We start from the raw sequence: 26,838 nt of genomic DNA, 5'->3' as shown, positions 1-26,838 counted from the left end.
CAGAGAATGTGCATGGAGGTTAGATGTCAGGGACAGGTACAAGGAGACTGCGAGCGTAGCGGGGTCAATACGGCGCTCGGTGGAGCCATGAGAGAGCTGGAGGTGAGGGCAAGGAGTGCAAGGGTCCATTTGTATGGTAGAATGTGGCAAACCCGGAGCGGTGAGCGAGAAGAGTGCGCGGATGCCAGAATGAGGAGGGAGGGGGTGACGTGTGGGAGGGAGCAGAGGTGGGGTGAGAGTGAGGGGAACGCGAGGATTTGGGTAAGGACAGAATGGGGAGGAGGTGTTGGTTGATCGAGGAGACTGAGTGAGGAAGAGGCACGAGAGAGTGTGGGTTAAGAGGGGGACGAGTTTTGACTGATCACCCTCAGTTTGGAGTGAAACGCTGCCACGCCAGTGTAAGGATCTCTGGACCACTGTTGTATTAGGGTGAGCGGGTCAGCAGTAACTTCAGATCACTGTTTCTCCTCCAATAGGATTCAGATTCAAAGTGAAGAAAGGATGTTACAGCAGTTTATTGATTTCATCATGACAAATGTAAACTCAACAACATGTGACCTGCTAACGTGCGAAAATAAATAATCTGCTCCCGATTCACTCACAGGCACATACAATTAACTGAGAGGCGATAACGACCACCATCACTCTGCATCAGGGAAATGATGGCCACAAAATCTCACTTGAGTGCAGTCTCCGAGGACACTGCAGATCCAGGGTCACCGAGGCTTTTGTCAATTTATCATCATTGTAAATGAACGTAGAAGCATAGAAGCACAGAAAATCTACAGCACAATTCGGACCACAGAGTTGTGCGGAACATGTCCCTACCTTAGAAATTACTAGGCTTACTTATGGACCTCTATTTTACTAAGCTCCATGTCCCTATCTAAAAGTCTCTTAAAAGGCCCTATCGTATCCGCCTCCACCACAGTTGCCTGCAGCCCATTCCAAGCACTCACCACTCTGTGTGTAAAAAACTTACCCCTGACATCTCCTCTGTACCTACTCCCCAGCACCTTAAACTTGTGTCTCCTTGTGGCAACCATTTCAGCCCTGGGAAAAAAAAAGCCTCTGACTATCCACACGATCAATGCCCCTCATCATCTTATACACCTCTATCAGGTCACCTCTCATCCTCCATCGCTCCAAGGAGAAAAGGTCGAGTTCACTCAATCTATTCTCATAAGGCATGCTCCCCAATCCAGGTAACATCCTTGTAAATCTCCTCTGCATCCTTTCTATGGCTTCCCCATCCTTCCTGTAGTGAGGCGACCAGAACTGAGCACAGTACTCCAAGTGGGGTCTGACCAGGGTCTCAGATAGCTGCAACATTATCTCTCGGCCTCTCAGTGTAAAAGACTACAGAATATACTGTCTTTAGCAAAGTGAGCAAACTAATTCTCTGCAGGATATTTCCAGCCCGGCACACTGGTGGACCAGGCTGAGCTCCTACCTGGGCTCTTCCCGTTTGTGTAATTATCCAACAACCACAGGCCCCACCCCCTTCCAAAGAAACCAAGAGACGGCATCTAATGAGTTAAGTCTGGAGGGTCGTCATTAAATAAATGGATGGCTGTTAAATGGCTGGGGGAGTATGAGATCAGCCAAAATGTCCCCATTCCGCGAGTGGTGATGTTGACACATTCAGTTTTCACAGCATCACTGCCAGTCCGGGTCTGGAATCCTGCAGAGACATCAGTTCCTTCTTCCCGGTCTCACTGAACTGATTTCTCCAAAGCCTGAAACAGATTGAAGAATAAAGAGGGAATAAACAGGTTACACAAGAGTGTCAGTAATGGGGAACTGGGTTAATTCTTTAGCAACAGTCACAGAAAAATATCGGAAGAAACCACACGGCTTTGCTGATATTTTATCACATTGAGCATTAACAGAAACACTCACCCTATCCACACCAGTCTCAGGAGGTTCAGTACGAGACGGCGGAGAGCGGGGACAGATTGGTCTGTGAGCCAGTTGAAGCTCAAGTTCAGTGCATTCAGTGATTGGATTGTACTGAGAGCGGAGACGAGTTCTTCGGCACCGGAATCTCTGAGACCGACATTGTACAGCCTGGAGATGAGACAGAATGATGGTGAAGGACACAGAAAGACAAGAGACGGCAAAAGTACCTATTGTTTGTCAGTAACATAATTACTGATCACATTCATGTTCAGTGACTGACACATGATGACTGGAAACACGATCTCCCACAGTTTGGTACTCACCACAACTTCTGTATTTTACACACCCGGTTGGTCAGAGCTGCAGACAGCAGTTTCACTCCTGGATCTCCCAGAGTATTCTCCCCAAGTCTAATATGATCAGAGAAGTCGATGAAGTAAGTGATTGAAACGTGGGTGTAAGAGGATTTCAACACTCGGCCACTTCAGGAAACACCAAACCCCTCAGAAAATCACTGGTCAATTCCCTCACCGTCAATGTTCCTGACTGACCATCTCCAGATCATTAATATGTGTAAACCTGTAAATACCCCAATTCCCAATATCAGATCTGTCTACCGCATTTCCCCTTCACCCTGTGGGAATTCTCTTCCCTATTCCCCTCAACTGAGAGGGTCAGAGGATCAGGGGTGAAAGGTGAGACAATGTGCATGGGTAATGGAGAAAGAGAACCCTAACAGAAGATACTAAATAAGAAGGGAGATCCACACAGGAGGGAAGTGATGGGGATGAAGATCCAACATGATGAAGGAGAATGGGGCAGAGAGATCCGACAGCAGAACGATGGATGTGGAACAGAGAACCCACGGGACAAAACAGGATAGGAAAGGGGGTTTCCAAGGAGAAGGAGGAATGGGAACAGAGATTGCACATGAGGAAGAGGGCATGAGAAAGAGATCCGGCAGGTGCAAGGGGAATGGGGATAAGAGACCCCACAGGAGGAAAGGAGCAGTGGGGATGAGAGGTCGCACAGGAGGAAGGGGATGGGAAAGAGAGATCCCAAAGGAATAGGGATTGGGTTGAGAGATCACACAGGAGGAAGAGGGATGGAGAAGTGAGATTCCACAGAAGGAAGGTAGATGGGGAAGAGAGCTCACACAAGAAGTTAGGTGGGGAGATCCCACAGAAAAAGGGGGATGGGGAAGAGGGATCCCACATAATCATGGCGATGTAATTCGACAGGAGAATGTTGATGGGTATGACAGATCGCTAGAAGAAGGCAGCATGGAGAAGAGGATGATGCATAAGGGGATGGGGAAGAGAGATCCCACAGAAAGAAGGGGGTGAGGAAGAGAGATCTAACCGGAGCGAGGGGGATAATAAAAAGTCTAACAGGAGGAAGGGGGTTATGAAACAGACTTCTTTTACGAGGAAGAAAATGGGGAAGAGGCACCTCACAAGAGGGAGGAGGATTGGGAAGATAGATCCACACAGTAGGAAGATGGACCATGAATAGTGATCATTACAGGAGCATTAGGGATGGGAAGGGAGATCCAATCCGAGATAGGAAGACTGGGAAGAATGGCCTAACAGGAGGAGGACGATAGGGAGGAGAGCTCCCACAGAAGGAAGTGGGATGAGTAAACAAGACCCCACACTAGGATGGGGAAGGGAAAGAGAGACCCGATAGAAGGTGGGATGGTAAAGAGAGATCCCCCAGAAGGAAGGTCGATGGGGAAGAGTGTTTCTTACAGGCAGTTCTGATGGGGAAGATAGAGGTCTCTCTCACAGAGGTATATCTCTCTTTCTCACTGGGGAAGTATCTTGCTCCCCTTCACAATGAAGGCAAGAAGCTCCGAACAAGCTGTTGCAGTCAGTGTGGGTCTGGGTGTGAGTAACAGTGAGAAGGAACGTTGTCAATTGATGTGTCACAGGCAGCGAGAAACATGACTATTCCTGTGATTTACTACCATGAAACCAACGGCCGTTTTTCGCTGATCAGATGAATTCTCCAACAACCAATCACAAGAAACCACAGAACCCACTCATCGGGAGAATTACTGAACGATCCTGGGCCATTTGTCACAATTCTTCACAATTTGTTTTACTATAGTTTTACCCATATTCCTTTACATTGAATCAACACAATGGAACAGTTACACTGTTCAGAATGACTCATAAATTAAGTTACCTCAACTTCCTGCATTTGTGCAGCCCAGGTCCCAGACGCTGAATTCCATCACTCTGAATTTGGCAGCGAGTGAGGTCGAGGTATTTTATTGCACCACACATACCAATGAGATGAGACAGGACTGCACAGTCAATCGGGGTCAGACGCATTTCACTGAATGAAAACTTTTGCACAGATCTCAGTGTGGATCGAGTCAGTCTACGATTCTGAGACTCAAACAGGTAGTGCAATGTTGTCAGGAGGCTCCTTTTACCAGCTTCACTCTCTGTGTTTCCACTCTGGCTTTTAACCTCTTCCTTCACCCAGTCAATCACCCGGCTGGTTGTTTGCTGAGAAAATGGACCCAGAAACTCCACCAGGCTGTGAGCTGTCATTGGGGCGGAGAGACCAGCAGCAAAACGAAGAAACACCTCAAATCGCCCATATGTTGAGTTGTGGGCTTTCGTGAGGAATTTCAGAATATCCCCGGGATACGGATTCAGGAATTTTGCGAGTGCAGCTATAAACTCTTGGATGCCGATGTGTTGGAATGTGTACACCACGCTCCCGGCAGAATCCTGTCTCTCAAAAAGCTCCATTAGAAGTCCAGAGAGGAATTGGGAAGGCAGCAGATTGTTAGTTATCAAATCTTCATCTATAAACACAGTCTTCCTCCTGGACACTCCTGTGAATGCCAACTGACCGACTCTAAGCAACACATCACGGGCGTTTTCAATCTCACCACTGTACTTTTTCAGAATGTTGTAAATATAGTAGCAATACAGCTGGGTAATGGTCTTGGGAGCTTGGTGCGGATCCATGTCTCGTTCTGTGAAGAAGGGCCCCAGTGCTAGAGCGAGGATACCGCAGCAGGAGGGGCTGTAGCTCATGGTGTACAGGATCTCGTTCTCCTCCACGTGTTTGAAAACAGCTGCTGCCACCGTCTGATCTTCAAAATGCCGCATGAAATATCTGTTTCTTTCCTCACCAACAAATCCCTTGATTTCAGCCCAGATACCGATCCCTGCCTTTTCCAATAAATCTAACGCAGTGGGTCGGGTGGTCACCAGCACTGAACACCCTGGGAGCAGCTTGTGCTGGATTAAACTGTACACAATGTCAGACACTTCACATCGCCACTCGGGATCTGGGCACTGGTGCTGAGGTTCAGTGTATCTTCGACTGTCAGTGAAGTCGATCCTGTGTTTGAATTCATCCAAACCATCGAATATAAACAGCAGTCCCTTTGGATTTTTCAAGACCTCTCTCAGGATCTTTCCAAAGTAAGGATACTGATGCAGAATCAATTCCCTCAGGTTTATTCTGCAGTTAATTGAGTTTAAATCCCGGAATTTGAAACTGAAGACAAATTGGAATTTGTGGTATATTTTCCCTGTGGCCCAGTCATAGACAAGCTTTTGTACCATTGTTGTTTTCCCGATTCCTGCAACTCCGGCCACCGCTGTTGAACACCCAGATATGGATTTACTCCGGGAAAAGCTGCTTTGGAATAACTGATCAGTCCGGATCTTTTCCATCTCTCTGTGGACATGTTTCCCCCTCCACTCCTCCTGATCTCTACCTCTTGCCAGCAGTTCATTGTCTACCAGTCTCCGATCTCGAACACTGGAAATGACCGTGAGCTCAGCGTATTGATCAACCAGCTGGAAAATCTTCTCCCTCGTCAGGATCGCGTTCACTCTGAATGTTTCAGTCTGCACCCGCAGAGTCTCTTTGTGTTTCTGTTGAACATCTTCCATGGGAACAGAGGACATAGTCAAAATGTTAAATGGCTACTCTGGCAAAGAACTTTCTAACTGCATTTCAACATTCTGTGTTTGAGATTACATGAATTAATTCAATGTTTCCACGGATATTAGGTCAGAAAATAACATTTTCAGGGACACCTGAAACAACTGCGATGGATGTCCCAGCAAATATCGATTCCTCATAGTCTTCTACTAATTCGTTGTGAAGGTGAACATCCCCCTGATATCCCATTGCAATCCCGCCTGCACTGCTGTGGACGTTTCCCTTTTCAACAACATGTCACCATTTTGTAAGCACTGCTTGCATCATTAATAGATTTATGTTATTTTTGATCTGGTGTGGAAAGATTGAGAGCAAGACTCCGTGTATTTTGGCAAAGCTGCACAGTTGGGATTCACAGATGTCCACAGCTCAGTGCATGAAAACAGGAGCAGAATATGTATGAAGTAGTCAAAAAGGGCAGCATCTGTGGAGAGATTTACGGAGGTTTCTATCGATAACACATGGGAAGGACAAGTCAGATAATTGGTAGAATTTAGTTGCAGGGATGGAGGAAGGATGGAAAGATGAAAGGGTATTGTCATGACTAGGAGAGTCCACACACGTCTCAGTGATGTGTGTTTGTGGGAGAGAGTGGTAAAGTCTTGGCAACTGATACTGATTAGTCGAGCAAAGGGGTTGTGGGGTATTATATTATTGACAGTAAGTCGGTAAATTTATTTATTATTGTCACATGTACCAAGGTACAATGAAAATAATTTTTGTCTGCTATCCATATCAATCACTCCATTACATCAATACATTGAGATTGTACAAGGAAACACAGAGCAGAAAAGTTCAGGGAAACAGCGTTGACAATATAGTATAAATCCAAAATATAAATAGCAGGTCCGCTTTTTTCTGATCAACGCCCTGAAACGGTAAAATTCAAAACCTAAAGTTACAGTACAGTACACGAGTCTTATGCGAAGGTACACACACACACCTAAGAGGTTTGAAAGTACTGTATAAGCAATACAGACTCAATTGTCGCTTTAAAACGACAGCTCAGAATCTTTTTAATTGAACCTTGCTTAAAGCTAACATGGTTTTGTCTTTCATTTTCTAGTTTGCAGTCTATCCAAATGAGATGTAGTTTGAACAATATCGTCTGTATGAAATGTGCGCCAGAAATAAAATAGTATTATTTTTATTTTTTCTCAGCTCCAGCTGCTTCACCCTGAGGTACAAACATGGACATGAATACTCATTTCTCAATTGCTCGGAACTTCCGGACTTTTTTTTTGTGACGTGCATAAATATTGTTTTATAGGCCTAATTCTTGAATCGTACTGTGCAGTCACTTTGGCATGATGCCAGTGGAAGATATTACTATTGGGACAATGTATATCCTGTTGGTGTTCCAGAGTACTTCAATTTTGTCTTCTCGTTCAGCGCATTTCTGATCTTTTTTACTCATAGATTTATATCTGCTATGTTTATTGTGTTAATATCAGAATTGCATACACTTGTATGGAGTGCCGAATCCTGTTTTCGCTGATGAAATTATATCCTCAGAAGTTTTATCTGGCACTTGTGTAAGTTTTATGTCTGTTATTCCACTTTCTCTTTCTGTCCTTGGGAGTGTTAATCTAAGTGCGTTCAAGTGTACATAGTATTTTATAGTTTGTCATTTCAGTTCTTATTTTTTTCTTTGTAAATTTCCTTATCAGTTTCCAAACAAGCTTTTATGCCAGAAGTATAAGTTAATAAACTTCTGAGGCTGAGGTTGAAGCGTTCGGATAGAGATGGTGCTCGGTACTCGGTGTCGGAGGGCTGTTCAGAGCTCCAAGTTTTTGGACGACTCAGAGTTGGGCTGTGGTCGGGCATGGCAGGGAGAGTTTTCTTCCTTCTCCTGTCTGTGTGAGATGTGGGACTTCCGAGAAACTTTGAACTTTTTTTTTTACTGTGCCATGGACTATTCTTCATCAAGTTATGGTATTGTTGCACTGTTGTAACTATATGTTATAATTATGTCGTTTTGTTAATTTTTCAGTCTTGGTCTCTCCTGGGTTTTTGTGATATCTCACCAGAGGAAATATTCTATCATTTCTTAATGCATGCATTACTAAATGACAGTAAAAGAGGACTGTGTGTCCTCATAAACTAATCTAATCTGATATGGGTATGGCGAGAATATATATTGCTTTTGTTGTATTCTCTCGAATGTTTTCCCTTCATCACCTCTGATATATTTTTTGTGCTTGTTCATAACTCATGTACCCATATATTTCACATTCATCCACGGGTTATCATCCTGCTCTGTTTTCTGTTGCACAAGCTCTTTTGAACCTTTGTTTATGTTTAATGTTCATGTCTATACCTTATGAAAACATTTCTAATACTTGAATTAATTTCTCTGGCTTTACTGCTGAAGGAGCATAAAATTTCACATTGCCCACAATTTAACCCATTTCGAGATATATTTCATTCAATCACACAGGGGATAATTGGGCAGGGGTTCTGTCAGACAGAGTGTATTTGGTCTGCAGTAGCGGCATTTTGTAGTACATAATAATAATACTGTAAATTACGGTAAGAACAGATTACCGTAATGCAGCCAGTCAATACAGTTTCAATCACTCATCGATGGAAGTTTGAAAAATGGGAAAAAAATTCTTCAATCAGTTAATTCATTCTCTATATGTGCTAAACATGCATTGATACAGTTTAAAGTAGTAGTAGGGCTCATATGTCTAAGGATAAATTATCTTGTTATTATTCTCATATAAATCCTACATGCAATGGATGTCACTCCGAGATAGCTTCTCTAACTCATAAGTTTTGGTCATGTCCTTTGTTGAAAAAATATTGAAAGATAATTTTGATACTATCTCAACTGTTCTGAATATTGATTTACAACCTCACCCTATTACTGTCATTTTTGGGTTACCAATAATAGAATCAAGTAATTTAACCTCTTCAGCTCGTCGGATGATTGCATTTCTTACATTAATGGCTCAAAGATCCATTTTGCTGAACTGGAAAGAGATTAATCCTCCCACCACATTTCATTGGTTCTCTCAAACTATGTTGTGTTTAAATTTGGAAAAAAAAATTAGAAGTGTTGTTTATGATCCCTCTATTAAATTTGAAAAAAAACTTGGAGGCCATTTATTCGACAGTTTCATATGATGTAATTTGACATTTTTTTGTAATATATGTTGAGAGGAACGGAGTCGACGACACTAATGGTTACTTTTTTTTTAATGATGTTTCATAACAGCCCCGTCTTTTTTTTCTTAGTTTAGTTGTTTAACACTGTTTAGGTTAGTTTTTTTGGGGGGGATATATTATTTATTTATTTATTTAGTTTTTTTTCATGATTTTTTTTAAGACTTTTTTTTGTTTTATGTTGCTCATCTGTATCCTGTACGATGGGAGATTTAACACTCATGTGTCAACTGGGCTATTTAACTATGTTAACCGCAACAATGTATTCCCAATAACTTTGTATCAATATTATGGTATGTTTATTATGAAACTAATAAAAAGATTGAAAAAGAAAGATAGAAGTTTGCCAAGGTATTCGATGACATGCTGAATCTCCATATACTCCTGAAGAAGCGCACGCACAGTTGCGCTTTCTTTGGAAATATATTTATATGATGTGTCCAGGACAGGTCCTCTGAGGTAGAGACACCCAGGAATTTAAAGTTACTGACTGTCTCCACCTCTGAGCCACAGGCGATTACTGCCTCATAGGACTCCGGTTCCCTCTGATGGGGTCTGCAATCAATTCCTTGGTATTATTGACAGATATTATCGGTATTATTGAGAGATAGTTGTTATTAAAAAATAACTCAGCCAAATTTTCAATCTCCCACCAGTATGGTGATTCATCTTTGATACAGCCCAGAACACAGAGACATAGGAGCAATGCGAATAGAGCAGGGAGCTAAGTACACTTCTCTGCAGTGCTCCTGTGCTGATAGAGATTGTGGTGGAGATGTGTTTGCTAATCAGCATTGACTGGAGTCTACAAGTGAGGAAGTCCAGGATCCAGTTACATAAGGGGGTATTGAGGCCCAGGTCTTGGAGCTTACTGAGAGGTTTAGGGGAGATGATAGTGTTAAATGCCGAGTTGTAATCGATAAAGAACATTCTGATGTATGCATTTCTTTCTGACCAAATATTCCAGGGTTGTGTGAAGAACAAACGAGAAGGTATCTGCTGTAGACCTGTTGCTTCAACAGGTGAATTAAAGCGTATGCAAGTCACCACTTAGCTAGGAGCTGATATACTTCAACATCAGTCTTTCAAAGCACATCATCACTGTGGATGTAACCACCACTCGACAGTAGTCATTTGGACAAGCTACCACGTTCTTCGGCATCAGCGTGCTTGAAGCAGGGGGGTACAATACACTTCTGCAGCCAGAGGTTGAAGATATTGGTGAATACACCAGCCAGTTGGTCAGTACAGGTCTTCAGCACTCAACAAGGTATTCCGTCCGTACCGGATGCTTTACTTGGATTCACTCTCTTGAAGGCAGCCCGCACGTCATCTTCAGATATCGAGACCAAAGGACCTTCAGTAGACATTGGTGTGCGCGATGGTTTTTCACTGTTTTGGTGATTAAGGCGAACATGAAAGGCTTCAAAACGAAGCTCTGCTGACCACTATGTTGCAAGATTTAACTTTCTAGGTGGGTTATGCCATTGAAACCCTTCCACAGATGTCGAGCAAAGCTCTTTCATTCCAGTCTAGTCAGGAATCTTGACTGCGCACGAGAAATGGCATTCCGGAGATCATACCTGTACCTTTGTGGCATTTTTGATCTCTAGGCTTGAATGCCTCTGATCTGGCTTCAAGCGGATTTCGGATCTCATTTTTCATTCAGGGCTTCTGATTGGGGGAATCCCTGAACAATTTCGTGGGGGCACATTCATCCGTAACTGTTTCAATAAAGTCTACCTAACGGCCCTAATGTAGTTGTTCATGTAATCAGATGAGCTCCTGAAAATGGCCATGTTCACTGACTCAAGACAATCCTGTAACCGTTTCTCTCCCATCACCGACCGCCTCTTGAGTTGTCTTGATCTCTAGAGTTTTGCAGGTAGCAGGTGTACAACCAAGTGAGCCGACTTGCTAAAATGTGGTCTCGGGAGGAACGATGGGCTTTCCTTATCGTAGTCTAACAGCGGTCTAGTGTGTTGGGATCTCTGGTGCAGCAGAGTTATGAGCTGATAATCATTTGTCAGGGTTCCATCAGAAAGGGTTTCCTTCGTGAAACTTATTGTTCTGAAGCAGCTGTAAATTGCAATACATAACAGTAAAACTATGGTAAAATTATGGTAAGAATATATAAAGTTAAATTAATATGCAGTGCAAAAAGAGAAATAAAAGAAGCGAGGCTGTGTTGATCGGCTCAATGCCCTTTCAGAAATCTGATGGCACAGGATAGGAATCTGTTCTTGAATCGTGTAATGTGTGCCTTCAAGATCCTGTACCTTCTCCCTGATGGTACCATTGAGAATAGGGTATGTCCTCAGTGATGGGAACACTTTCTGGTGGATATGGATTTTTGCATCGCTCCTTGAAGATGTTCTGGATGCTGGGGAGGTGTATCCCCATGATGGAGCTGTCTGTGTTAACAATTTTGTTCCTGTGCAGTCACACCCTCAAGTTCCCAATACCAGATGGTGATGCAGCAAGTTAGAATGTTCTCCACAGTACATTTAGAAAAATGTTCTAGTGTCTTTGGTGACACCCCAGAACTCACCAATTCCCAATGAAAAACCGCCACTGTCATGCCTTCTTTGTAAGATTTAGATATGCTGGGCCCAGGATAGATCCCCACAGAAGCTGACTCACAGGAACTTAAAGTTGTTCAGACTTTCTACTTTCGATTTATCTAGAAGGACGATTGCGTATTCCTTCGTCTTATCCTTTCTGAAGTCCACAAAGAATTATTTGACCTTACTGACGTTATGTTCAAGGTTGCTGCTGTGACACTGCTCATATCTTTCTTTCCTGTACGCATCATCGTCACTATCTCAAATTCTGCCAGTAATAGTTTAGAGATGATATTTGAGGTTCGCCTACCCACACCGCTTTAGGCTCGGAGAGGGAGAAGTGCAGTGGGCTAAGCAGACGTCTTTGAAGTGCTCCAGTTTTGACTGACAGCGAAGTGCAGACTTTTTTTTCCAATCCACACAGACTGTGGTCTTCCAGTGAGGAGGTTGTTCATCCAGTTGCAGTGGGAGATACTGAAGTTCATGTTTTAGAGCTTTTGAATGCACCTGTAGGAATGATTGTTTTAAACAGCAGTTTGACAAAAGTATTAGCATTATCAGGGGACCCAGGGCAGCAAGAGGAGACAATTAAATCACATCAGCTGTAGACCTATTGTGGTGATTGGCCTGCCAGCTTGTGAGGGTTCACCCTCTTGATCGACTTTCTGACGTCAGCCTCCGAGACAGATAATAGGGTCGCTGATGCTACAGGAAATTATCGTAGCTATAGTTCTATTTTCCCTTTCAAAGCATGCATGAAGATCGTTGAGCTCGTCTGGGAGTGAAGCATCACTGTTGTTCATGTTGTTAGCTGTTGCTTTGGGGGAAGTAATGGACCGCAAACCTGCCAGAGTTGACGTGCATCCGCTTCCACCTCCAGCGTCAATCATAATTATTATTTTGCTCTTTAGATAGCCAATCGTAAGTCGTAGCTGGCTCCTACTGATTCGCAAATCCTGAATGCAACAGATCTAGTCCTCAGCAGACTCCGAATCTCCTGGTTTATCTCCGGCTTTTCATTCGTGTATGATCCATACCTTTTGATTCGGGCAATTGCAGTATGTGCTGATAGACACACACACACAACCAAACAGGTTTTAATGAAGTTAGTGACAATTGAGGAGTACTCATATAGAGTCAATGATAAATCTCTGAATCGATTCCAGCCCGCCGACTCAAAACAGTCCAGCAAACGCTCCTGTGCCTCCCTTGTCCATATCTACTTGGCCGTCTCTACTGGTGCTGTGGTCTTCAGTCTCTGCCTGTACTCAGTGAGTAGAAGTGCAGCCGGGTGTTCTGACTTTCCAAAGTGTGGGCGTAGGATGGCACAGTAACTGCTCTTGATGGTAGTATAACTGTGTTCCAGTGTCTTTGCTCCTCTGTTTCCACAGGTCACATGCTGGTGATAATTGTTTGGAGACTTTTTGAAGTTGGCCTGGTTAAAATCCTCCAAAATGATAGGAAAAGCATCAGGGTATGCTGTTTCCTTCCTGCTGATTACGTAAATCAGCTCATTTAGAGCCAGTTTGACACGGGCCAGAGGTGGGATATACACTGCTACCAAGATGATGGCTGAAAACACCCTGACAGATAATATGGACGACGCTTGATCGCTTGCTGTTCCAGATCGGGTGAGCATGAGTGAGATAAAACCACCACGTTTGTTCACCACGGGGACTTAATAATGAAGTGCACTGCTCCTCCTCTGCTTTTGAATACTCAGCAGTTCGGCTCATTGAGACGAATGTGAAGCCAACAAAATGTACCGATGATTCCAAGCCGGAAATCCAAGTCTCCGTGTAACCAAAACAACAACAACAACGTACCCGAATGTCCCTCTGGTACAGCAATCTTGCTCAGATCTTCGATTTCCTTTATCAGAGACTGAAGTTTTGCCAGCAGAATAGTCGGTAGTGGAAGTTTGAAGCCTTAACCAGACATTAAATCCAGCATGGCATCTATTTTCTATGATTGGAGACTGCTATCCGAAATTTTGGGGCTTTCAGTAGTGATAGATTTTTTAGTCACCTTAAAACAATTTTACTTCCTATGTTGTCCATAACATTAGCTGTATATTGCAACTGTAGCAGTCTATAGCCGGAATATTTGATCACCTCCACCGAGCTGCTCGCATGTGTGGCCTCCTTAATGGCGCCTCAGAATCTATTGAATATTCTGCATTTATCTAGTCCAAAGTTGATGTTGATACCTTTCTAAAATAGTTCCATTGTTTGAGTTAGCTTTACTGGTAACGGATTATATATGTATTTTACTGATGCGATTCAGTAAATTGGAGAGTGGGATTCAAGCTGCGAAAGACCATAGTGGGCTTAGAGAATCACCCTGAGAATTCTCTCTGTTTATTTTGATAATGCTGTATTTTTTGTTGTTAATAGATAGTGTGTTTAGAGTACGTCACTTTTTCATCAGATGTTGTAGGAAGTTCATAAGAAGTGGGTGTAGCTTATATGTATGTATTCTATAATAATATAACTTCTTTTAACCATGAATGTGGGTCAGAAATAAATGCTTTATGGTGGTCAAGATAACAATATAACAACATGAAAGAGTTCTGCTTTTCTATAGGGATTGATATAGGTTACAGAATCGATCATTACTAGATGCTCTTTACATCCTTTCATGCGCTTACGCCATCGTTTCATCTCTTCAACAAGTATATTGAGTTTATTTAAGTAAGCTGTATTTCCCAATTAATCACATGATGTTACAATTTTATATATAGTTTGTAAACAATTAATAGGATGATATTTTGAAGGACTACTTCAGGTGCTGCTACTACTACTACTATCTTTAGGTAAGAGATATGATTTACCTTATTATTATATTTATTATTATTATGAGCCGATTTTAACAAAGTGGGTGACAATTCGGTAGTCTTAGAAATACCGACTTACAATTGTCATTGATAGTTGTGGTACATACATTTAGGCCTTTGCATCTGCTGCTCAATGCGAGTTGGAGAAGAGAGAATGTTTGAGGTGCGCAAGCAGTAAGCAGGGAGGCTTTATGCACGGCAATTAGCGTCATCCAAACTTCAAGTTGGGCGTTTGACAATCCTGCAGAAAATTAACATGCTTGTGAACTGTGGTGAATTGGCCTTTTGGAATTATAATTGTCTTCCCCATAGAAGACAGATGTTATTGAGATTTAGTCTGGCTGCAGTTCTTTGACAAGTGCTGTTCTGCAGCACTGTGCACTGCGATTTGCCATATCCAGATTTATTTTTGTTTATAAAATACCCGAAATAAAATGTTGATTGGAGTTTGCAAAGATTGATGATATCGTGAAGAGTGTAGAAGACTACTAATGGAAACAGTGCAGTGTAGATTGGTTGCAGATATGTTGCAGAAATCATGTTGTTTAAATTGGTCAAATATGAAGTATTTAAACTTAGAACGTGAACATACAGTGCACTGTTAAAGGCAAGACCATGAACGGTGTTAATGAGCAGAGAGATCTTGAGGTCAAAGCTCATATTTCCCCAAAAAATGGATTCAAGGGCTGGTAGGGTGACAAGGAAGCCATGTTGCTTGCTTGTATTTATTAGTGCAGGATCTTAGTTGAAAAGCTAGGTTGCAGCTTCACAAGAATTAATTTAGGCTGAAAATTTGCCCTCCAAAGTGATGCCTTTGTGGCAAAGCTTGTAGGAGTACTCAGATAGATTCGGAGAGTGGGCAACACAAGAGTGGCAGATGGAATACAGTCTAGCAAATTGTATGGTTATGCACATTGGGGAGAGGAATGAAGGGGTAGACCATTTTCTAAATGGGGACAAAATTCAGAAATCAGAGCTGAAAAATTACTCTGCGGTCCTCATGAAGAATTTCCTAAATGTTGCTTTGTAGATTTTGTCAGTGGTAAGGAAGGTATGTGTAATTGTATTACTCATTTCGGGAAGACAATGAAATAACAAGGATGTAATTTTCAAGCTTTACAAAACACTGGTCAGATCATATTCGTAGTATTCTGAGAACGGCCTACCAATGGAGATTCGCAGAAGGTAACTCAATTTCCAAGGAGGAGAACACCAAGAGCATCAAGCAATTTCGAATCATCTTACTGTTCAATGTGGAAGGGAGGTATTTTTCAGTGTTGTTGCCCAACGCCGAACGGAATATCTCCAGAATAATCACAACATTGCAAAAGGGCGGGTTTAGCATAGGTTTCTTGGTGCCTAGAAAATCTAGGCGTGATCACTCAATTGATCAAAGCAGTATGAGAAGGTAAGGGAGATCTTTCCATCCTCTGACTGTATCTACAAATGCATGTAATTCTATACCGCCTAAGATGGTTAAGGTCGCCATCAAGAACGACTATGTCCTATTTTGGACAGGGAACTCTTTCTGGACTACTACAGCAATTGCAGTCCATGAGTCAGCTTTGGGACAGTCACAACTGGTTGGCATCGTCTTGAGAAGGTGGTCATAACAGGATGTCTGTGATACTCTTCCCCTTGGCGACCACCATGTTGCCCAACTCAGCAGAAGTATAGAGCAGAGGCCCAGGCCACATAGTCACATCTAGTGTCCGTCAATCATCTGAAAGTGCATTCACGGATGACCTGACTGTAAGAACAAGGTCAGTGCCAGGATGCAGACGGGTCCTCCAGGGTCTGGAGAAGCTCACACTTGGGTAAGGATGACCTTCAATCCTAAGAAATCAAAATTCATTACTCAATACAGGAAAGGTAGTTGACAATTTCGGCTTTAACCTGGAAGGCGCCCAATTTCTAAGGCTATATGAGAAGCCAGTGAAAAACCTGGTCCAAGTTTTTCATTGAAGAAATGAATGAAAAACTTCAGCATCCAATGAAGAAACAGCATTCAAGCATCCACATCCATCAAAGCAGCCGGAGAAGAGCTGCATAAATGGTTGACTGCTGTTGCTAAGTCACGGCTGCCAGACAAATTCAAGGCCTGGATTTACCAGCATGATATTCTCCCTCAGATTCACTGGACTCTGCTAGTCTCTGATGGCCCACTGTCAACAGCGGGGAAAAAAAATCAGCTGGTACCTAGGATGACGGTTATGTTTGCTTCGGAACCTAACCAGTATCGCCTTTTACGGGAAGCAAAACAGATTGAAACTCCCCATGAACAATCTGAGCGAGGTGTTATTGGTGCAATACAACGAGCCCAGGTACCCGAAGGTCTCACACACTGGCATTGATCTGAGGATACGACTGAACAAACTGAAGCACGCTGCGCCATTGGGTGCTGGTGAGCTCAGAGGGATGCAGGGCAGGCGGGCTTGGGCTGCTTCCCGACAATTCGCTTTGATAAAGTGCAAGGAAGAGCGAGGCGCCAGTTGGTCCAGGAAGAAGTGCGAACTGCTGAGGAGGAGCTACATACCAGCAAGATTGACGGCATACGTGGACAAGATGGGACAAAGTAATGGAGTGCAACATCTTGTTGTGGGAAATCTTGCGAGCTGAACCTCACCGTATCACGTTCCTGATCCAGTCGGTCTATGTCGTCTTGACAAGCCCAGCGAAACTTGACTGCTGGGCCAAGGCCGGAACACCTGCGTGTTCCCTTTGCTGAGGGAAGAGGTGCACACCCTCAGCTGCTGCTCAAAAGCCCTGGGGCAGGGCGAGTATCGTTGCCGCCAATCAGCTGCTGAATACAGTGAAGACACCTTGCGCATAGTCATCGCCCAGGCGAAACACCATCGTCCAGCAAAGCTTTTACTGAGGCAGGGTTAAGGCTCACATCCAACCTATGTCTTCTGCCAACATTCTGAGAACACCAAAGGACTGGCATTTGAGTGTCGACCAAGGGAAACGGCTCTGATTCCCTGAACACATTTGCTCGATCTTGTTTAGGCCAGACATAGTGCTGCTGTCAGTCATCTAGACTGGTGGTCATGTTGGAACTACAGCCTAGAGACGCTTGGGCATCTCAGGATCCCAGAAGAGGAATGTCGTCAGGATAGCACAGCGGCATCAAAGCGAGCCTCGACATGGTTGTGGATGTGACAGACACAAGTTGGGGCTTGATCACTTATGGCTGGGTTGCCCCAGTGTGTCGGATGTTGAAGGACCTGAAATACCCTGTGACCGCGGTGACATCACAATGATGTGTCTGAGTGCGTCCTTGAGCAGGCTGGACTCAATCTCTGAAAAAAAATGGATGTGCTAGCATTGCAGAGCAGATTCACGAAAATGATTCCATGAATGGAAGTGTTACCCAATAAGGAGAATTTTACTGCAGGAGTTTATGAGAATAGGATATATCCCATTGAAACCCATCTAATATTGGAAGGCAGATATATAGTGGACATAAAAGATGTATCCTATAATCCAGGAATTTTGGACCGGGGGCACATCCTTAGAATAGAATTGTGCCTGCTCTCATCAGAATTAATGAGAAATTCTTTGCTGGCGAGTGGTAATTGTGTGAAATTATTGCCGAATACGGCTGTGGAGGACGTGACTGGGTATATTTAAAGCAGACATTTATTGGGTCATGATCTATAAGAGTGTCAAGGTTTACTGCGAGAAGGAATAACAATAGGATTGAAAGGATTTGTGGAGCAAATTTGATCAGTCGGATGGCCTAATTCTGCTCATAGGTCGTATGCCCGTAGGCTGCACATGGAGTATTGATTTCACTTTTAATCTCAAACTGTCGGAAAACTGGAGAGGGTGAAGGAAATGTTCACCAGTATGTTGCCTGGATTCGACTGCATATGCAACAAGGAGATGTTTAACAAACTGGGTTTGTTTACTGTGGATATTTTGAGAGATCTGATAGAGGTGTATCAGATTGAGAGAGAGAGAAAGTTAGAGTAGAGAGCCATTACTTTTTCTCCAGGAGTGATGTGTCTAATACCAGAGGGCATTTGGTTTAGGTGAGATGGGTCCATTGAAAGAACATGCAGGAATTTATTGATTTATGTATTTGTTTGTTAGCTTGTTTTGTTCATAGAATGTACTGCCTGGATGGTTACTCAGGCAACTATGATAGTCGTGTTGAAGGTGCTCCTAGATATACACGTGAACCGGAAGGATATGATCAAAAATATAAAAAAGAGGGTTCCAGGAGTTTGTTTTTGTTGAACTACAGATATAAAGAGATGTATAATCAGTCAGCTTCACCATGCATGCCAGCTGCCGTACTATCCAAATATTTTCAAGGAACGATGCCTCAGAAAGTCGGCGATCATTATGAAAGACCGCAATTACTCAGCACATGCCATTTCCTCATTGTTACCGTCAGGGGTACAGAAGCCTGGAGCATACACTCAACGATTCAGAAACAGCTTCTTCCCCTAAGCCATCCGATTCCTAAATGAACATTGAACCCATGCACACTACCTCACTTTTCTATAAGATTTCTGTTGTTGCATTATCTTTAATTTAATTATTCAGTTATATATTTAACTGTGGTGCTATTTACTGTAACTCATTATTTCTTTATTACCATGCATTGCATTGTACTGCTGCCGCTATGTTAACACGTTTCACGACATATTCTAGTGATATTAAATCTGATTCTGATTGATTTTGATTCTCAGGTTCTACTAAGTCACAGTCTAACACTTGAGATGTGGATTGAACTGTGCATTCCATCACTCACCTTTCAGTCGAGTGGGTAACTCAGATAACCCTCGGGCGACGCTCGTGTAGTCCTGTGGATCAGGGCCTGTTTAAATCAAAAGCTTTCATGAAAAGAAACCTAACATGCTTAAAACTGTGTATTTCAATGTGACTGTGTCCAGTGTGTGGCTTTAACATACCGAGCTCCTGTAGTTCCTTCAGTATTTTGTCCAACTCAGGTAACTCAGTCCTCATTTGCACAAAGGATTCCCACATCATCCTCCGGGTCTGCGAGCCTTTCCCCATCACCAAACTGAGGAAGAGTGTGGAACTCTCTGGACGGTTTCCCTTCTCTGTCAGTTCAGTGACTTTCTATAAAAGAGAAGCAATGAATTTATTGTAGCAGACAGAAAAGATGGAGCATGTGGAGGAAAGGACATGTTCATTGTCCCGGAAGCTTTGGAGCAGGTGCAGTCACTGGGTAGCCATCTCAGATAGTAAATCTGTGGATTCTGTCATTGACTGAAGGAAAGTCTAAATCAATACGGTGTAAGAATGGGGCTTTACTGACATTCTGCAGTAGGTGCAACGTGATTAATTTCCTCACTCTTTCAACGTGCAACATTACAGCAACAACATGTGACAACAAGAACGCAAGGCAGGGGAGAGCAAAAGGGTTGGAAAATCGATGGCGACCATCACTGAATCATGGCGGAAAGGAGATGATAGCTGTGTGCTTACAACCAAGGATACATATTATATCGAAATGTTAGGCAGATAGGTGGTGAGTTTAGGTTGACTCTGCTGGGAATAAAAACTTAGAAAGAGGTGACATCGAATCAGACGATTTTGAAACCTTGCGGGTAGGTAGAAAGTACAAAGGTAAAATGACCAGGATGGAAATTATATACAGGTCTCCAAGCTGTAGCAAGGACGTGGATTACAAATTACAACGGGAGATAGAAAATGCATGTGAAAAGATCAATGTTAAAATAGTCATGGTGGATTTCAATCTGCAGGTAGCTTTGGAAAATTAGTTTCTTGGAGCACTTCTGCAGTCTTAGGATAGATCATCCCAAAGATGAAGATTTGTTCGAAAGGGAGGAAGAACATCCATAGCTGGCGAGTATAATAATAATGGCCTCGTCAGTCTAAGTAGGCAATGGATGCGCCCGGTTGGGTGTGGAACAGCGTCGGCTGCGGCTGAATAAGCCGGTTCTTGAGCAACAGTCCGGGCGAAGACCTAGGCGATGAATATGGAGATCGTGGGCTACCAAGACATCAAGATCCCCCTCTGCTTCGTGAATCTGGTCCAAAGGAATACGAAGCAGTACATTTGGCATCAGCTTGGCTGCAGGAGCTGTCGAGAGGTGACGTGATACGTCATCCAACCACCTTAGGGGCTCCACTCCGGATTTGTGTAGGGTTAACTCCTTAGCCTTCTCTTCTCCCGAAGGTTCCCACAAGGCAGTGGGATCTGTAACCCTGGGTAAGGGCCCAGATCAGGTACTGTCAGCCAGAGTCAGCTGAGCCCAGGACTCCTGGCTGGCGAGTAAGCCAGCAAAAACCAAAGGAAAGGGTATCGAATATAGCAAAAGCAGTGGAAAGCTGGAGGACGTTGAAGCTTTTATAAATCAACTGAAGGCAACAAAAAAGTCACAACGAGAGAAAACATGAAATATGAAGGTAAGCTTGCTCATAATATAAAGGTGTTTTTCAAAATGTTCTTCAGATATGTAAAGAGTGAAACCGAGGGTATAGTAGATACCGGACTGCTGGAAAATGTAGATGGTGTCGTAGTCTTGGGGGACAAGGAATTGGCAGAAGATATTAGTGCGGCATGTATTTTACATCAGTTTTCATTGTAGAAGACATTAGAAATGTACCAGAAATTTGTGAATGTTGGGGGGGGGGGGGGCACAGAAGTAATGTATTCTCAATTATTAAGCAGAAGGTCTTTGGGAAGCAGAAGGTACTAAAGATTGACGTATCACGTGTTCCAGCTGGACGACACCATATTGGCTGTGAAAGGGGTAGATGAAGAACCATTGTGGAGGTAGTCGTAATGATCGTTCAAGAATCACTAGATTTTGGAATCGTTCTCGAAGGCTGGAAATTTTAAATGTCACTTCACACCTTAAGAAAGGAAGGAGACAGAACAAAGGAAACAATGGGCAATTAACCTAATCAATGATCAGGAAAATGCTAGCAGTCAATTACTGGCGATAAGGATTCGGGGTATTTGGAGACATATGCCAAAATAGGCCAAAATCTATTAGGGGGAACCTTGACTGACAAATCTTTTGGAAATATTTGAGGGAATAGAAAGCAGGATCAACATGGGAGAGTCGGTGTAAATTGTTTACCTGGATTTTCATGGGACCTTCGTATACGTACCGCACATGAGGCTGCTTAAAAAGATTAAAAACCAATCGTGTAACAGGAAAGATACCAGCATGGGTAGAGAGTCCATGTTTATTTCCAGTTAAACATTTGGCTGAATGAAGAGAATAAAGAGGGCCTTTTCTTCTTGGATGCCATTGATTAGCTGTGTTCTGCAGGGGTAGGCTCTGGGTTCACTCCTTCTCATATTGTACGTCAATGACTTTGTCCACAGAATGATGGCTTTATGGCCTAGTTTGCGGACAATGTGAAGGTAAATACAGGATCAGGAACCATTTGAGAATGTTGGGAGTTCATAAAAGCAAAAGGACAGATTGAAAAAATGGACAAATCAGTGCCAGCTAGAGGACGGTATATGGGCATGCAATTCTGTAGAAGTAATGACGACGTAGACTATTTTCAAATCTGGGAGAAATTTCTGAATTCAGAGTTGCAGAGGGTCTTGGAAGACCTAGTTCAGGGGACCCTACAGATTGAGTCGGTGTTGAGAACGGTAAATACAAAGTTAGCAATTATTTTGGGAGGGTTATAATATAAGACCACTGTTGTAATACTTTGGCACTGGTCGAATGTCACTTTCATATTGTGATCAGTGTTGGTAGCCTTATCTGTGAAAAGATATGATGCTATTGGAGAACGTCTAGAGGAGAATCAGGAGAATGATCCGTGGAATAAAAGGGTTAATATATGAGGAGCGGCGGGTGACTCTGCACCTGTACTCGGTAGAGTTTAGAAGGACAAGGGTGAATGTCATTGAAACCGACGGAATGTTGAAAGTTGCAGATAGAATAGGTGTGGAGAGAACGTTGACTAAAATGGGGACGTTTATTGTCATGGGGAGTCTCGAACCGGAAGACACAGCCAGCGAGGGTCATTTAGAATGGATGAGGAGGAACGTCCCTAGCTGGAGGTAGAGAATCTGTAGCATTTATTTGCTCAGACAGCTGTGGGCATCGAGTAATTGTGTACATTTAAGGTGGAGGTTAGTAGGTTGGCAACGTTTACCGGGAGAAAGCAGGATCAGGGGATGAGAGAGATAATAAATCAGCAATGATGGAATGGAGGATAGGCCGAATGGCCTATTTATGATTCTATGCCTTCTGGTCTTATGATTGACGTGTGAAAACAACACAATGTCCAGGCGACTGTCTCGGGATTCGGATTTTTACTGCCTGTTCACTAATGCTCTGAAATTGTGTCACTTCCTCAATGCAGCAATGGGCTTACTGATCAGTGGGGAATTCTAAATTAAACATATTCAACTATATTATCTTAGGATGGATTGAAGGTCATTGATAATGCAACTAAAAATGAATGGGTCTTAGAAACTGTTCTGAGAACAAAAAACTGCTGTGATATTCTGGTGTTAGAATGATTGATCTCCAAGACAGGTTATCAAAAGAGAAATGGAAAGATGTTGCATAATAGGAATAATGGACAATAATCATGGAACGAATCAGCATAAGTTCCTGAGGTTCCACTGCATTGGAAAATTATCCCAGTTTCACTACAACTAGGTCTGAGGAGTAGCAGTTGTGAAAGGGATTTAAAGATGTAATTTCCATACTACTAAATTTGAAGAATTCAGATGATGAATTTATAGATGAACTTCATATTTACAGACGACTCCTCTTTACTGAACAGCGGGCTTTGGATAACACCTGTCTATTATAGACAGATCCACTGAGTCCCAACGAGAACAGAATCAGTCGTGGGTGTAAATCATTTAATATTCCAATACCACAAATGGCTGGACAGTTCAGATCTTGGATATGACCTTCAGTGCTTGTGAAGTCCATGGACAGTGGCCTGAAATACCATGTTCATGTCTATCTTTAGGTAGATATTCAGCAAGTCAACAGTTTTCTTTTTTTTTTCCGGTTTGTCCTTTATCTGCCCTTTTAGGGCAACCTGGTGATTTCTGGTGTCATGAGTTGTCAGATTCCTGCATGGTAGATCGTGTCTTATAGAGTTTTTCGAGGACGTTACCAGGAAATGTTGATGATTGCTCAGAAGTGGATGTGGTCCACCTGGACCTAGGCGCACATTCGGACCAGATATCACTTCATTTGGATATCGCCCATATACGAAGAGACAGACATTGAAGCGGGTCAATAGTTCACAAGCTTTAATGTTAACAAAGTTAGAAGAAAAGGAAAACAATAAACGTTACATCAAACAGGCCGTTAACAATTACTCTCAAATGGAAAAAGAAGCCAACACCGCAGCCAAAAGGAATAGCTAAATACATATAAAAAAGGAAACAATGAAAACCGGTCGTCTTCATAGACAGTTGACTCGACTGCCCGATTTCTCATGCAAGACTGAATGCAAGCAGGCAGCGAACCGTACTGTGCTTCCAGAAAAATAATAGTTAAATACTGTCACAGTGAAATAATACTTAGCTGACATATGCATATTCATCAGCACAATTGCTGTATTTGCTCAGCTGCCGAATCCGTGATTGTAACAGGAACCACTTCCCTAGGCTCCTGAGGTGCAGCAGACCTGTGTGTGCTGGAAGTCCTGGATAAGCGACTTGTCCAGGATGTTTTTCGCCGGGATCCAAGTACGTTCTTCTGGACCATACCCTTCCCAGTCCACAATCTACTGAACTTTACCACGTACCGGGCGAGGTACCAGGAGCTGACGTACAGCATAGATCAGAGAACCATCTACCAACCGACAAGAAGGGAGAAGTTGTGTGACTGCGCCTGTGGAAGAGGTAGCAAACGGCTTAAGCTGGGAGACATGGAATACACGGTGAATCTTCAGTGATGCTGGTAGATGCGATCTATACAAAACATTGCTGCCTGCCTTTACCAATTCAAACAGTCCCACGTAACTCGTTGCTAACTTGCGTCTCTCGTCTGCTAGGGGATGACAACAATACTGCCTGTCCTTGGACGTAGATGGCCACTGCAATTGTCTCTTTATGAACTCCTGGGTCCAGTGCATTGCTGGATCTCCAGCCAGACGACTTGTGTGTCCTCCTTTAAACATGTTAGGCGCTCCGCATCAGGGACGAACAGCCGTAAGGAAGTTCAGACACCCATGCCTATGTCCGACTGTTGGGCGGCCCTCATCTCCGCCTCTATCCTTCAGATCACCGTTGGAGCAATACATGAGCGAGGAAGATTGGGCTCTGTATCGAAATTGCCCTCAGATCCATGGAACTGCCGGGAGAGAGCGTCGGCCTCAGTATTCTTGCAGCCGAGAGGATAGGTGAGGATGGAATTGAACTGTGCGAAGGAAAGACTCCAGCGACCTTGAAGATAGATGAGTCTCTTTGCATCCTAAATTTAAGAGAGATCCTTGCTATCTGTGCAGACCAAGAAAGGATGTTGTGCCCCTCCAGGCAGTGTTGCCATTACTCCCTGACAGCCAGAAGTTCCCGGTTTCAACATCAGAGTTTCTCTGAGCCAGGGTCAAGTGAGGAAAAAGAAATACACAATGGCAGAGCCGACTATCCGCAGAAGAGCACTGAGAGAGGACAATTCTAATGCCAACACTGGCTATGAATGACTGTGACGTGCCTGGTGAGTGCATTTATGGAAGATGCGATAGAGCCGAAATTCCAGAAGAAGCGGCGATAAAAGTTTGCAACACGCATGAAGTGCTGCACTTGTTTGATTGTAGATGATCTTGGAACTCTGGATAATTGTCTGATCTTTATTCTGGTCCATTTGAACAGTGGATGCGGTAAGCATATAGCCCAAAAAATGACTCCTGGTCTTTATGAAACTCACACGTTTCATGCTTGGCATACAGGCTATTTCCAAGGAGCTCTATGTGCACCTACTGAAAGTGCGAGAAGATGTGTTCCCAATGAAAGGGGCAGAAGATAAGGATGACAGCCAAATACACGAACGCATGCTGTTTCAACATGTCCCTAAGTATCGTTAATTCAGGCCCGGGATACAGCGGATGTGTTGGCCACACAAAAATGCATCGCCAGATACTCATAGTGGCCATTAGAGGTGCTGACAGCTGTTTTCAACTCTTCTCCTTCTTTCATGTGAACTAGATTGTAAGCATTGCACAGATCACTTTTGGACAACATTGTTGCTCCCTGGAGATGTTCAAACGCAGAGGTCAGCAGTGGAAGAAGGTAGCGGTTCTTCACAGTGTTGTTATTCAGGGGCCGATAATCAATGAAGGGACGGAACTTGTCATCTTTCCTGCTCCCAATGAAGATTGATTCTGCCGGCGAGGTTGACGGATGCATAAAGCCCATAGCCAATGCCTCCCAGACATATTTCTCTGTAGCCGCCATTTCAGGACGAAAGTGTGAAAACATCAGCCCTGGAAAGGGCTAGTACCAGGTAGCAGGTCTATAGCATAGTCGGATGGCCGGTGTGGGGGTACGGAAGTAGCCGTCTTTTTTTATTGAAGAACTCAGGAAGTTACGCATATTTATTTCCAGACAGGTCCACATCTTTAGCGGACACAGGAGAGGATTCATGGAACGAAGCTTGAGCTGACTGGTAGACAGGGATGCCAGTCCCCACTCTTGGAGTGCTTTCAGAGACCAATTGATTTGTAGTTTATGCTAGGATTACCAGTGGAGACGAAGTGCAGTGACTGTTCAGGCAAATCAACCAGATAGAAAGAGACTTCTTCACGATGGACGCCTTTGAGCACAAGTTTGTGGGGTTCGATAGAATGTGTGGCTGAAGCGCAGATGTTGACCGTCCATTCCTTTGCTGTTGCTCTTGAGGTATGGAGATGTCTATGAGACTCACAGCTGCAGCAGTCAATAAACTCCTTGGGGTCATGGGTTCAAGACCCCCACGATAAGGCAGCAGCTAGTATTACATAATTAGAGAAAGTTTATGAAATACTTAAATGACTCGTCAGGACTTCCCTCCCTGCTGACGGGTGTCCTCTTTTACTGGACGGTTGGGATGTCCTGTACAGCCACATTAGGGGCAGGAACCTGTTCCCCTGCGCTGGTTTTGATCTTCCTGACACAAGCGCATCCGCCATACATGCATAGGCTTCTTCGTTGACTGGGTGCTGGGTGATGAAGGAGTGGGAGGAGCAGGGAGTGCGGTGAAAGATGGTGATCAGAGAGAGCGTAGGAAGCTTGAAATATACTTTCCTTGCGCCACTCAGTTACCCATCATCAACTCAAATAGCCAGGTTAGTCAGGTCATCTAGACTGTCCTACACATCCATTCAGAACCCCTGTGTTCTGTCCACGCTGGCAAACAATGATGTGCGATCACTCATTATAACCTGTCTTGACTGGAA

The 26,838-nt window shown here is 43.5% G+C and overlaps 1 protein-coding gene across 2 annotated transcripts in view; it reads right to left on the bottom strand.

The window, feature by feature from the left end:
• Positions 1-496: 496 nt before the first annotated feature.
• Positions 497-26,838, bottom strand: part of LOC140206709 (NACHT, LRR and PYD domains-containing protein 3-like) — a 78,248-nt gene continuing 51,906 nt past the window's right edge. The window contains exons 5-10 of one of the 2 annotated variants that reach the window (XM_072274876.1): positions 19,380-19,551; positions 19,220-19,285; positions 4,093-5,824; positions 2,226-2,312; positions 1,903-2,070; positions 497-1,739 (exon numbers count right to left, since the gene is read on the bottom strand). In XM_072274876.1, coding sequence (XP_072130977.1) covers positions 1,652-1,739; positions 1,903-2,070; positions 2,226-2,312; positions 4,093-5,824; positions 19,220-19,285; positions 19,380-19,551 — 2,313 coding nt within the window. In that variant the 3' untranslated portion in view covers positions 497-1,651. The remainder of the gene's footprint in view (positions 1,740-1,902; positions 2,071-2,225; positions 2,313-4,092; positions 5,825-19,219; positions 19,286-19,379; positions 19,552-26,838) is intronic. The other variant, XM_072274877.1, reaches the window with a different exon arrangement.

The sequence above is a fragment of the Mobula birostris genome, chromosome 13 (assembly GCF_030028105.1).
Source record: "Mobula birostris isolate sMobBir1 chromosome 13, sMobBir1.hap1, whole genome shotgun sequence".
NCBI lineage: Eukaryota > Metazoa > Chordata > Chondrichthyes > Myliobatiformes > Myliobatidae > Mobula > Mobula birostris.
This window is presented reverse-complemented; position numbering and strand designations above follow the sequence as displayed.